The sequence below is a fragment of the Mesoplodon bidens genome (genome assembly GCF_964165515.1).
Source record: "Mesoplodon bidens genome assembly, chromosome: 3".
In the NCBI taxonomy this organism is placed as follows: domain Eukaryota; kingdom Metazoa; phylum Chordata; class Mammalia; order Artiodactyla; family Ziphiidae; genus Mesoplodon; species Mesoplodon bidens.
In genome coordinates, this window is record NC_138178.1 from 3,631,155 (window position 1) to 3,645,438 (window position 14,284).

Here is a 14,284-nt window from a genome sequence, read left to right on the forward strand (position 1 = left end):
TGGCCAGTGGTGTGGGAAAGGAGAAGTATGAGTTGATGTAACTTTCAGGACAGCAGACGACAGTACGTGTCGAAAGCCTTCCCTCCCTCAGTTCCACATCTCCGGATTTAGCACCCTAAGGAAATACTCGTGGATTTCCCAACTATTTCTACATATAAAGGAAGGTAGGAGGTTCAAGCCTGAGCCTGGAAGCAGACAAGCCGGGGTTGACAGGTTCTACATCTGCGGTCTGTGTGACCCGCAGGCTAGCTGGTGACTGTCAGCGGCCATGTGACTTTAGGAAAGTGACGTTATGCAAGCCTCCAGGCAGCGTGTTCCTCATGGTAAAATGGTGATAATGATAGGATTTACCACACAGGGATGCTGTGAGCAGTAAATGAGAAAATGCCCACGAAAAACTTAACAGTGCCTGGTACATGACGGGTTTCAGTACACATAAGCCAAAGAGGGAAAAAACAAGGAATATATGTTCAGCCCAGCATCATTTACAATGGTGAAAAGTAAAAGAGAAATTGCCTAAGTGACTTAAAATAAATATAGAGAAGAAAGACCACCCCAACATTGAAAATCACGTTGCAGATGAACAGTTAATGGCATGGAAAATGATCACGGTGCATTGTTAGGTGAAAAACAGTTGGTTATAAATAGTACAATAGTGCAGTAGAATTCCAATTTTAGGAATCCAATTTTATCAGCATATAGATAATATTTAAAGTCATGAGGGTACGTGTCAGAAGGCATGTTCTGCCAGAAGAGCGATGGGAACATCCAAACCCAAAGGATGGATGAAGGAGTTCCTGGGGGAAAGGAACAGAGGGAAGAGTGGCGAGGAAAGTGGGAACTGGACAGGGCAGAGGTGCCCTCATTCTGGGCTGGGCCCAAGGCTGCAGCCGTGAAGACACGGCAGTGGAGCTGCCAGCCGCAGAGTTCTCAATGGAGCGACTGTTAGACATCAGAGTGAAAACAGACCCTGGAGTGTGTGTGGCGGGCAGAGTAGCAAGGCTCTCTGAGGGTTGCCTCTGTGTCCAGGCTCGGGAAGCAGGACCTCAACATTCCTGAATAACCAGGCATCCTTTCCTCAGGCTTCTGAAGCAGGGGTCTCCAGCCCTCCTTCCTCTCCTGTGGAAGTCCTCTTAAAGGGTCTGCAGCAGCAACATGGATGGACCTAGACATGACCATACTGAGTGAAGTAAGTCAGACAAAGACAAATGTCATATGATATCACCTACATGTGGAATCTAAAATATGACACAAATGAACCTATCTATGAAATGGAAACAGACTCACAGACACAGAGAACAGACTTGAGGTTTCCAAGGGGGAGGGGGGTGGGGGAGGGATGGAGTGGGAGTTTGGGGTTAGTAGATGCAAACTAGTATACATAGGATGGATAAACAACAAGGTCCTACTGTATAGCACAGAGAACTATATTCAATATCCTGTAATAAACCATAATGGAAAAGAATATGAAAAAGAATATATATATGTATAATGGGGTCACTTTGCTGTACAGCAGAAATTAACACAACACTGTAAATCAGCTATACTTCAATTACATAAATTTAAAAAAAAGAAGGGGTCTGCAGCAGTGTCCCAGCCCCGTCAGACCTCTGTGAGCCCCGCTGTCCAGCGGGCAGCTCGGACCTTGGGGTAAGCAGGTAGTTCCAGCGGTGGGTATGGGGAGGAGCTGGCCCTCATCACCCCCACACGGGGCCAGGGGCACCAGAGAGAGGGCCCTGCCTCTTCCTGTTTATTCCTGCAGAGGGGCCACCTCGGGACCCCTGACAGGGGCATTTAGAAAGTCCTTGCCAGTGGGCAGCCACCTTGCAAGGAGGGGACTGCTGAGAGGCCTCAGGTCTGCCCCCAACCGGCCTGCTGCAAAATTTTTCCAGCTGGTTTTCTATCAGAAGAAAAATCCGTTTTGCATTTTCAGTTGAATGTTCTCAGCCTTAAAATGTGTGCCTTTTGTTCATTCTAATTCGCCTACATTTGCATAAAACAAAAGTTCATTTTCAGAGCAGTATGCAGGGCGGCTGTGCACAATTCCAGTTATTGTATAGAAAAGCTGTGTGCCTAACTTTTTATTCGGCAAGAAAAGAATATATCTAAGATGGTAACGTGGGTGTTTCCTGGAGCTCATACTAGTGATGTCTGTCTCTCAAGAAACAATGGGCACTTATTTGGGATTTCTCAGATTTACTTACAGTATTTTGATTTTTCATTTCCAGTGGCTCTTGACTGTTAAGTGGGTGAAAAAAATAAGTTAATTTCTTGAATATTTTAAATAGTTGTCCTCAGTTCTGATTTTACCTACAGTGGAAACATCTGGAAGTTTATAATGTTAATAACATCATTCCATCAAGCTTATATGAAGAACATTAAATAAATATTTTGGTGTAGATCATGACACAAATACTTCCAGTCCTGAGCTAATTTCTGTGTACACACACACACACACACACACAAACCCCCAAAGCAAACACTTTTCTTCCAACACTACTGAACTGTACACTTAAAAAAGTTTAAGATGGTAAATTTTATTTTATGTGTATTTTACCACAATTAAAAAAATCCACTTCTGTTCTAAATCTTCAAAATTTGGAAGCATTCATTTAATGAAGAAAGAAGTACTTTCTGGGAATTCCCTGGCGGTCCAGTGGTTAGGACTTGGCACTTTCACTGCTGAGGCCTGGGTTCAATCCCTGGTCAGGGAACTGAGATCCCGCAAGCAGCACTGTACGGCCAAAAAAAAAAAAAAGTACTTTCAAGAACTGCTTACTTCAGTTTGAGAGACCTGTGGATTTATTTCCACATAAAGTCAGTGATAATGAAGGCTTAATTTCTTTCTTTCTTTTGCAGCAATGCAAACTCTTAGTTGTGGCATGCATGTGGGACCTAGTTCCCCAACCAGGGACCAAACCCGGGCCCCCTGCCTTGGGGGCGCAGAGTCTTAACCACTGCACTACCACGGAAGTCCCTGAAGACTTAATTTAAAATAAACAAACCTTTCAGATGTGATCTACATATACATATTTTTGAACTTAGAGGACATTTAATTAAAAGTAGGCAACAGCTCCACGACTTTGTGTGTTATCCTTGTGCAGGGGCCATGTTACTTGATCTTTGTTGTTTTGTTCTAATTTTTAGCATGTGTACTGCTGAAGCGAGCACCAGATGTTATATAACTCTAGACCAGATTACTTGGCATCTCAGAATTACAGAACACGAGGCCTAAGAGTCACCTCGAGGTTTTCAAGTGTTTTTCTACAAATGGGCAAGTTGAATTCTAGGTTGGGTCAAGAACCTGGGACATGCTTCTGAAGTCATCCTCGGAGGAGAGCCACCCTACAACAGGATACAAACTGAGCCCTGAAAAGTCAAACACGCTCTAGAAAACTTGTTTCAAAAACAGTGGTTCCTTCCACCCCAAACAAAACAGCGGTCCCCTGCCCCACTTCACCTCTTTCCCACTCTCCAGAAGCAGCCACTTTCATTTTGTTTCATCTCCAAATCTCTGCTACTTATTGATTAGTCATGGTTAAGTGGTGCCAGTTGTCTTATCCTGTGGAAGATGAGGATTGAACCCTCTTTCACCACCATCAACACATAGCCACAACCCTTCTTCCTCTCAATAAGGTCATGTTGTAAGTTTAGTTACTAATCCATGTTTCCATTACTACCACGATGAAATGTGCCAATCACAGCTGAGTCATGTAATATACTATGGTGACTTTTCCTCTCTTGCTTATCTTAGGATTCTTTTTTGGGGGGGCACTTATTTAAAAAAAATTTAATACAATTTTTAAATGTTACTTCTCATTTACAGTTATTACAAAATATTGGCTATATTCCCCATGTTGTACAACATATCCTTGAATCTATCTCACACCCAATGGTTTGTGCCTCCCACCCCCACAATGGTAACCACTAGTTTGTTCTCTATATCTGTGAGTCTACTTTTTTGGGTTATATTTAGGAGTCTTTTATTTTTGTTTTATCATTTAAATTTTATTTATTTTTTTATACAGCAGGTTATTAGTTATCTGTTTTATACGTATTAGTGTATATATGTCAATCCCAATCTCCCAGTTCATCCCAGCACCACCACGCCCGGATTCTTTTTTGAATAAGTAATTCTTTTTTTAAAAAAAAAATCAATTAATTAATTTATTTATGGCTGCGTTGGGTCTTCATTGCTGCGCACAGGCTTTCTCTAGTTGCGGCGAGTGGGGACTGCTCTTTGTTGCAGTGCGCGGGCTTCTCATTGCAGTGGCTTCTCGTTGCAGAGCACGGGCTCTAGGTGCGCGGGCTTTAGTATTTGTGGCACGTGGGCTCAGTAGTTGGGGCACATGGGCTTAGTTGCTCCGTGGCCTGTGGGATCTTCCCGGACCAGGGCTCGAACCCATGTCCCCTGCACTGGCAGGTGGATTCTTAACCACTGCACCACCACGGAAGTCCCTCAGTAATTCTTTCTTCCCTTAGTGTTTTCTGAACCAATCATTTAGTCAACCCTAAACTCATCTTCAGTTATATAAATTTTTTTCTCACGATCCTCAAACACATCAATCCGTCTGATTTGCTTTGGAAACACCTCTCCGGCCGTCTTCTGACGGCCGGACTCCCATCGGACAGGTTGCGTTGGATGCTGTCATCGTGGTGCTCCCCTCCTTTGGTTGGTCTCTTCGTTTGTATGTCCCACATCTTCCTCTTTCTTAGTTTCTCACTTGGTTGAGCAATAGCTTCCCAATAAATGATACATAAGTAAATTGTTTGAGAACTTGTGTTTGAAAACCTTATTTTACCTACCTTTATACCAATTGAGGTTTGAGATCACTTTCCCTCAGAATTTTGAAGGTACTAATCCATTTTCTTCTAATTTCCAGTGTTGTTTGATACATTCAGATTCTCACACCTTTATACGAATTTTTTTTTTTTTTTTTTTTTTTTTTTTTTAGGGTTTTCTTTCTACTGTGCCTTAGTGTGGTTCTATTTTTATCCACTGTTCTGGGCATTGGCAACAGAGGGCCTTCAGTTACATTTTCTTATTTAACTTATTCAGATCTGAAGCCTTGTGTTGTGGTCTTCTAATTTCTTTCCTATTTTCCAACTTTTTTAAAAAAATGACCATTTATTTTTTTAAAAATTATTTTTGGCTGCATTTGGTCTTTCTTTAAGTTGTGACAAGTAGGGACTACTCTTCATTGCGATGCGTGGGCTTCTCATTGTGGTGGCTTCTCTTCTTGTGGAGCACAGGCTCTCGGTGCACGGGCTTCAGTAGTTGTGGCTCGTGGGCTCAGTAGTTGTGGCTCACGGGCTCTAGAGTGCAGGCTCAGTAGTTGTGGTGCATGGGCTTAGCTGCTCTGCAGCATGTGGGATCTTCCTGGACCAGGGCTCAAACCCGTATCCCCTGCCTTGGCAGGCGGATTATTAACCACTGCACCACCAGGGAAGCCCTCTGACTTTTTTGTGTGTATGACTTTGTTGGCAACTTTCTCAGCTTCATCTTCTAACCTTCCTATTGTTTCTATTTTCAAGACCTTTTTTGTTTTCTCAGTATTTCTTTCTTATGACCCCTTGGTTTTTTGTTTTGTTTAGTGGAGACAAACTCTTTTTTCACTATGTCAAAACCTTGAGGCTTTTACTATTAGGTTTTTTTTTTCCCCTCAAGTTCTAGAATTTATATACCAGTGCTATTCTCAATAGACACAAACTGAAAATCACTCATATTGTAATACACGTTGGAATAAATTGTTAAATGTTTACACTATGGAATCCTATGCAACAGTGGCAATGCACGATCACAACAGGCAACCATATAGGTATATTCACAAACAACATAAGAAATAAAAAAGCCCAAAATCCCAAAGTGGTTATACTGTCATAACATTTATATAAAATACAAAATACAGGTAAATGATCTTTTTGTTAGATACCAGAACAATACTAAACCTTAAGGGGAGTCACCAGAATGGGACCAGGGGGCCTCTGAGTATCTGGCAATTTTGTGTCTTTATCTAGAAAATATGTATAGAGTGTATTCAGATTCTGAATTTTCTGAAATTTGTCATTTCCTTACAAACTGGGCATGTTTTTAGTTGTTTTTTATACATAACAAAAAGTAAAAAAGATATACTAGGGAAGGTAATTATATTAGCACTTTAATATCCATGCTTTTCAAGGTGGAAGTGTAAGGTATTAAATTTAGTATTAGTTTTAAAAAATGCTTTCTTCCCCTTTCATAGTTCCACTTTCCTCCATATTATTTTTTTCTGTTTTGATCCTGTCATCATAAAGGCTTTCTTCACATGTGTCGTGATCCTTGGCTGTCTGTACGTATTTAAGGTGGGGACACGATGAAGCTGACTGGAAGCAATTGGTTCACAGGAGTAGGACTGTTGACTGTGGCATTTCTGCTTCTTTGGGTACTCCTTGTATCAGCTGTCAAACTTTTCACCGAAGTCTTCTCATCTCCTGGCTGGAAAGCATAAGCCTGGTTGCCAGCATTCAGGTAACCAAGCAATGGAAAAAGGCTGGGGTTCTAAGCATTCTGATTACAAACGTTCATATTACCCTCAGTGTCAGGCCAGGTCCAAGGGGATTAACTATAAATGGGTACAGAGAACTTTCAAGAATAGTCCAGGGCTAAGGGAGAGTACCCAGGGAAGGAACAGACTTGGAAGGGGCTCCTTCCCCATGTCTGGGGTTCAGATCTCATTGCAAAGGCATGGCTGCAGCCCAATGGATGGTGAAGCTTGCTAGGTTTCCCAGGCTAGAGCTGGTCCAATTACTAGGTGAGCGGGAAGCATCCCTCTGGGGTGCAGGCAGGCCAGGTCGAGACCCTGGCTGGGACTGGGGGATAGGAAACACCTCACTGGATCCTAGTGGGCCAAGGCTGCCCGTCTCCCACCAGCCACCACAGATCAGGTGGGCAGGAAACTTCTGAGGCTGAAGCGCAGGCTCCCAGAGGGAGGCCACCTGCTGCTGGAGAGATGGCCATGTGGCCCGGGCTCTTTGCTCACTAAGGGACCGTGTACGCCTGGTGTCCTCCACTGGACCCCTTCACAACACTGACAACTGGACGGTATTAACAAGAGGCAAACTGAAGGGAAGAAAGGAGGAATATGCTCAGAGGGCCCAGCTCACTGCCAGCATCGGCAATCACATTAGTCTGCTCGGGCTGATGAAAGCAAGCACCACAGACTAGGCGAGGCAATAGAAATGGATGGTCTCACAGTTCTGGAGGCTACAAGCCCCAAACCAGGGTGTTGGCAGGGTTGGCTCCGTCAGAGGGCTATGAAGGGAGGACTGTTTCAGTCTCTCCATGGCTTGTAGATGGCCATCTTCTCCGTGTCTCCGTCCATGCACCTGTCAAAAATTTCTTTTATAATGTCACAAGTCACATTGGCAAGAGCCACCCTGATGACCTATAACTAGATTACGCCTGAAAAGACCCTACCTCCAAGGAAGGTCACTTTTTTTTTTTTTAATTTTGCGGTACGCGGGCCTCTCATCGCTGCGGCCTCTCCCACCGCGGAGCACAAGCTCCGGACGCGCAGGCTCAATGGCCATGGCTCACGGGCCCAGCCGCTCCGCGGCACGTGGGATCCTCCCGGACCGGGGCACGAACCCGTGTGCCCTGCATCGGCAGACGGACTCTCAACCACTGCGCCAGCAGGGAAGCCCATTTCAGAATAACTTTAACTTACAGAAAAGTAGCAAAGGAGTAGCAGGGAGTCGCCCTCATACTCTTCCTCCTAATGCACCATCTCACATCCCCACTGCACCTCTGTCAGAACTAGGAAATTAAGCAGCACACTACTGCCAACAGATGTCACCAGTTTTCCCTGATGTCCTTCTACTGCTCCAGGGTCCAACCCAGGACACCGCCCTGCATCACTGCGTCTGGCTATCAAGTCTCCCAAGTCTCCTCAGACTTATCTTCCTGGTTTTCCACGACCTTTACACTTTGGGAGAGCACTGGTCAGGCATTTGGTAGAATGTCCCTCTATTTGGTTAGTGTGATGTTTTTCTCATGATCAGACTGGGGTTAATAGTTTTGGGGGAAGAATAACACATCGAAGTGTCCTCATCACGTATCAGGCTACACTAATGTAAAATAACATAAGGGAGACTGATGGTTCATCTCTAGCTCTTAAATCTTCAGCCTACATATTAAATACTTGATGTCCAAAGCATATGCAATACATTAGGAGACAAAATACACATGAGTATAATGACATATTAGTCACTGTTCTGTCAAGAAAGAAGGCCACTTGGTCATGTAAAATCAACCTATTACGTCACTGAATTGAGTTTTAAGAAAGTCATTACATTTCAAAAAATTTTTTCTTCTTTATTTAAACACAGAAGACATTTACAGCATGCAGGTTAACTAAAATTATATGGTGCCTTCCCAACCAATGATCTTTGAATGCATCTTCAAGCACTGAAAAGAAACCAACATATTCCACAGGTGGACTCAGACTCTATCACCTCCTGTCAAATTGAGAGTTATGCACAGTTTTCTTAAATTAGGCAAATAATTTAATTGATCACCATGAATAAATATTACTTTTACTTCACTGAGTTTCTCTTCTGAACCATTTATCAATACCACTCAGAAGAACATTAATATAGTTAGTCAAAAAAAAAAAAGACACTGCAAATTGAAATAAGTGTCAATGTTCCAGATGATCAGAAATTTTCATTTATAAGAGTAAATGCTGTGTTTAATGACCTACCATAGCAAAAGCAGTTCAGTGAAAACAAATTTAGGAAATTCTCTGTACATTTTGTGAAAGTTTGAAATTATAAATAGAAAAGAACCATTAAGATATTTTAAAAACCCTAGCATTGTATACTCTGAACCACATGCTAGTTACAATTCATTGTTACACAGTACCAATACCATGATGTATCTTATAAGAATGAAACTACCATATTCAGACAAAAGAGAGAAAAAAAATTCTGCTTCATTTAAGAATATTGCCCCAAAAGCAAGCTTTCGTTTGAAAACAAAATACAAATGTCTATGTGAATGCAGCCAAACATTTCTCCATTTAGAAAACTATCATCACAAATAGGCGGTAGCACTTTTTTTTAGTGAACTGCACTGCTTCAATCTTGCTGCTCTACAAGGTTTCATCTCAATTTTTGGAGTGTTTCTTTTGATCATTCCTAAAAACAATACAATCACTTTTAAGGTTGCAGATCGTAACAGCAAGGATTTTTGACTGTTAAAAAAATAAATTTATCTTTTAAATCAAAACTATTATAAAAGTGGAAATTGCAACAGTTAAGGAAATAGAAAAATACGCCAATTATGATCTGAGTCCTCTGACTACGGCTCCAAATTTAATACAAATATCTGTATATAAAACTTTTTCGAAAAGTTAATTCTGCCACCCAGATCCTAACACAGAACTTTCCAACTTTCTCTTCTGAGTAACCTTAAATCCCCATTCTCTGCAAATTTCTGCTAACACAGTTGCAGTTACCCACACCCAACTGATGAAGCAAATATTGAAATCTCTTTCCCTGTTACTTTTATAGCTTCTAAAACAAACTGCTGACTTAGTTCAATCATCTGAAGAAGAAGAACAGGTACACTTAACAACAAAATTACCAGCTACCGCCAACAAAATAATTTATTTGAAGACTGTTAGTGACTTGCAAATAATTTACTACTTCTAGACTAAACAAGAAATAAATTATAGTGTATGCCTTAGTGTACCAGGTAAAAAACCTCAGGGATTTCAGACCAAAATTTAACCTATATATTTATAAATTTACCATGTATTTGTCTTGTCCTTCCACATTTTTTCTCAATTTCCATAGGCTATAAATTTAGATCAACCAATATGGTGCTAACAATATAAAATTATGTTTAATCCTATAATATCTTAGTTCACTTCACTATAGTAAGATGACAAATCATTATCTGTCCAATTCTTATATTAATTAGTGGGCTCACCAAAACAAAGCGGGGTGTTTTCATTCCATCAATCTATGTGGATTAAAGCACCGGGAAGAACAGAAATAAATTCCTTTTCCAAACTCTCCTTCTTAAAGAAAAGCAAAAGATTTGCTTTTGATACTGTAAAGTATTTCTATTCAAGATAATTCAACAACAGTCATTTCATGAGATAATTAAGTAGCCTTGCTCAGTCTCAAATGTCTAGTTAGGCAGTTTTAAAGGTTTCAGTGCTCCAAGAGTAGTTTTCAGAAGCAAACTTCAGAGATGATAAAGATAATTTTTAACTCCGAAGTCATTTCAAGGGATTTTAATGTACAGTACTGACCTGATATAATTTGTGGGCATGTAGTGTTATAAGTGGTAAAATTTAAGACATTTAATCTAAAGGTTCCATTTCCCCTAAAATATTGTTTTAATAAGAAAAGAAAAACAACAAGCAGTAGCAGCTAGGTAACTTAAACTGAGATTAAAAAATAAACACAGAACAACAAGTACAAAAAGCACAGTCCTGTATGACACAGTTAGGTTGGCACAGTGAAGACTAAATTTAAGACATGAAAGACAAACTGTGTAATAAATAGGGCCACAGTTGTAAACTGTCGTTTTTCCCTTCTAAGACACCAAAATTGCACTCTAGTTGTGTTGGGAAGCAGCAGAGTTTACGAGAAGAGAGGGCAGGAAACAGCTGTACAGGCCAGGTACAATTTATACACTAAAAAAAGGTTATAATTCTAAAGTTCCCAAGGGATACAGGCTATAGTCATTGATATCATGTCCTCTTCATACTTCAATTACTTTTAACACCTGAAGATGGAAGAAAGCACAGAGAAAAATATTTTTATTTATACAAAACTTGAGATAATCATGAAAAGAATTAAATAAAATATACCAATGAGTTTAAAAACATTTAGCCAACATCTTCGACCACTTTCCCCAAAAGTGAAAAGATGGCAACATTAAATGACTGAATTTTTCCTTTTTTAATGCCTCCTAAGCAGAGCCATTTAGGGACAGTACAATATTGAAAGGAGGTCACCCTGCATGTTTTTACTCCCCGCAAGAGCTATGAGTGAGCAGATGTGTAAGTTAGATTTTTTTAAAAAAAGAAAAAGATGATTAATAAAATGGCAGCCAGTAGACAGTGGCAGTGACATTAAGCCAAGGACCACTAACTAACTAGCAATGTTATATACATGGTAGCTGTAAGAAACAAAAAGGGGTGGGGTAGGGATAAGCAAGAGGTACATGTGGTGGGGAAAATGACAGTGAAATAAACAATCCCAGGGACTTCCCTGGTGGTCCAGTGGTTAGGACTTGGCGCTTTCACTGCTGTGCCCTGGGTTCAATCCCTGGTCTGGGAACTAAGCAGCTGCAAGCCGAGCGGGTGTGGCCAATAAAATAAAATAAAATAAACAATCCCAGCAGCAGGTGTTCCCTAGAGGCATCCTTGTGTTCAGCTGCTTATTTACCTCCATGTTTATTAGAAAACCTCCACCTGTCCAAAGCATTACGCAGTTAGAACCAGCCATGTAAAACTAGGTACTGAAAGTATCAGTATCATTCATACATTGCCGTCTTTTCCCCAAAATAAACCCAGTGTTTTGAAATGTTTTTCTTAATAATTAAAAAATAATTTAACAATCTCTACAAAGTACCTCATTTTTTCCAACAATTTATCACTTATGTAGATCATATACTCCTCAATCATGGGTTGCGACTGAGCGATGCAAGACTTTGAAAAACAATAACCATTATCCTCTGGACCAGCAATGAAACAAACCTGTGAGTGGTTGTACTCTGATAGTTACTTGCAGTCTTGAAAGCCTGGGTTAGCAGGTTAGCCACCCTCTCCCTCACGTGCTCGAGTACTGTCACTACACTGCAGTCAGCATTCTACGTGCAAGCTAAAACCTAGCTATGGTTAACAAAGGCCATGGAGTATCCTCTCTGCAAATGAGATAGGAGTTCAAAGTTCACATGTGAATTTTAACGAGGACAATATCCAAAACGGATAAACTTTTACCTGTATTTATAATTATCTTTTGAAAATTCTTTTGCCCAGCTCCACTTCCAGAAAAGGCAGCTTGCATCTGCTCAGCACCCGTGCTATACTAGGTAATGACATCTTAACTTGCGTAATTCTCAAGAATGACTTTCATTTTATTAGTAAAGGGACTCAACAAGTTATTAATCCAAAGGGGGAAAAACAGAGGCCATCTCTTAATTGGCAGGAAAACTCCTGTAATGTCTGCTGATGTGACACAATATTAAACACGTTATCAACCACAGTGTAGTCTGTAAACATGTTTAAAAGAATCCAATAAATGCTTCTAATAAACAGGGAATAGAGGAACAAGGCAACTACACACAGAAACAACCGAACACATCCGAGGAGGCATATGCTCAAGGAAACTGGCCTAGTCTATTTAGTAAGTCAGTGTCATTAGAAAAGGGGGGGGTGTTACTCTAGATTACAAGAGACTTAAGGGGAATAACCTCATGTAAACATCAGTCCTGGATTATTCCCTGGTGTAGACAAACCAGCTGTAGAAGACTGAACCACAAATAAATAATTAGAAAAATCTGAATATGGATTGGTATAATGTTAAAAATATTTTGTCAATTGTGATAATGTTATTGTGGCATGCAGAAAAATGTTTTATTTCAGAGATACATTAAATAGGTCATAAATCTCTAATTTACTTTTACACGTAAGAATTTTTTAAAGAATTTTAAAAGGAATCAAAACGAGACAAATTAACTGTTAAAAAGTAACTTGCTCGGGGCTTCCCTGGTGGCGCAGCAGTTGAGAGTCCACCTGCTGATGCGGGGGACATGGGTTCATGCCCCGGTCTGGGAAGATCCCACATGCTGCGGAGCGGCTGGGCCCGTGAGCCATGGCCGCTGAGCCTGCGCGTCTGGAGCCTGTGCTCCGCAACAGGAGAGGCCACAGCGGTGAGAGGCCCACGTACCGCAAAAAAAAAAAAAAAAAAAAAAAAAAGTAACTTGCTCAAGCTCATAAAAGTAGAAAAATCAGGATGCAAACTTAGATGGGACTCCAATATCTGTACTCTTTTCACTGTATCAATCCTCCACCGTGTGGACAAAAAACTGTATTAAATTTATGGAAATGTGATTCCTCCAGAATATTGCATAATTTTCCACTCAAACTGAGAGCCAATGTTATGCAAAAATGACAAAGTAAAAAGCAGAATTAAAATAAACTGACTTTAGTACTGTTAGAAACAAACCCAGTCCCTATCTCAGAGTTATCTACTGCTTTTAGTTTCCAAACCACCTACACTCTTGGGATTTGCTGAAGAATTTAATCTGAGTTCCTGTCATATGATAAAATATTAGGCAGCTATAATCAGTCATGCTGTGTAAGAAAATGTTCAGAATATACTGCCAAGCTAAAAAAAGCTGGCTACAAAGTAACATATATAGAATAGCGTAGTATCTTGGTAGTATGTTATATTAGAATGTTTATTAGACACCTTAAACTTTCTAATTTAAAAGTTATAATATGTAAAGAAAGCTCCAGAAGAATATACACAATATATTGGGTGGTGTCTCTGGATGACATTTATCTTCTTGATAATTTTAGCTTTTTGATAATTCTTCATCCCCCTACAGGGAACAGATACTACTTGTATTTAGAAAGAAACAAACAAGAACTTATAAATCAGTTAGAAAAACCGCTCACAACAGGTAAATGGGAAAGGACACAGAAATAATTCATAAAAAACATATGTATATAAATGGGCCAATATATATATGAAAAAATCCAAATTCATTAATAAATCAATGAGACGCTTATTTTAGCCTATTAAATTAGAAACTTAAAAACTATTAATACTCAATACTGGCAAAGATGCAACAAAATGCACCGTGTCCTTGGCTAAATACAATTTGGTGCAGTCTTTCTGAAGAGCAGTGTGTTAGTATGTGTCAAGAGTCTTAAAAATGTTCATTTTCTCATAATTCCACTTATGGGAATCTTCTGGAAATAATCTGAAAGTGAGGAGGTATAAAAAGATGTCTCATACTTCAGATTTCATACACGGAAATTTCAACTTTGGAAAATTTCAAGTATGGAAAAACTGACATAATTAAATGTCCAGTAAAATAGTTATAAACCATGGTATATTCATTAGACAATACCCAGAGCTTTGAAAAATGACCCAATATTACGTTAAAAACAGTAAGAGCACAAATTTGAATATACATATAGTATGATCTGAACTATGAAAAAACTAGACGAAACCATGCTAAGTTACTTTTATAATCCCATACATTACGAAGAAA

General features: G+C 40.0%; 1 protein-coding gene across 1 annotated transcript in view; it reads right to left on the reverse strand.

The window, feature by feature from the left end:
• Positions 1 to 8,327: 8,327 nt before the first annotated feature.
• Positions 8,328 to 14,284, reverse strand: part of KIF5B (kinesin family member 5B) — a 45,946-nt gene continuing 39,989 nt past the window's right edge. The window contains exon 26 of the mRNA XM_081227716.1: positions 8,328 to 10,780. Coding sequence (XP_081083842.1) covers positions 10,764 to 10,780 — 17 coding nt within the window. The 3' untranslated portion in view covers positions 8,328 to 10,763. The remainder of the gene's footprint in view (positions 10,781 to 14,284) is intronic.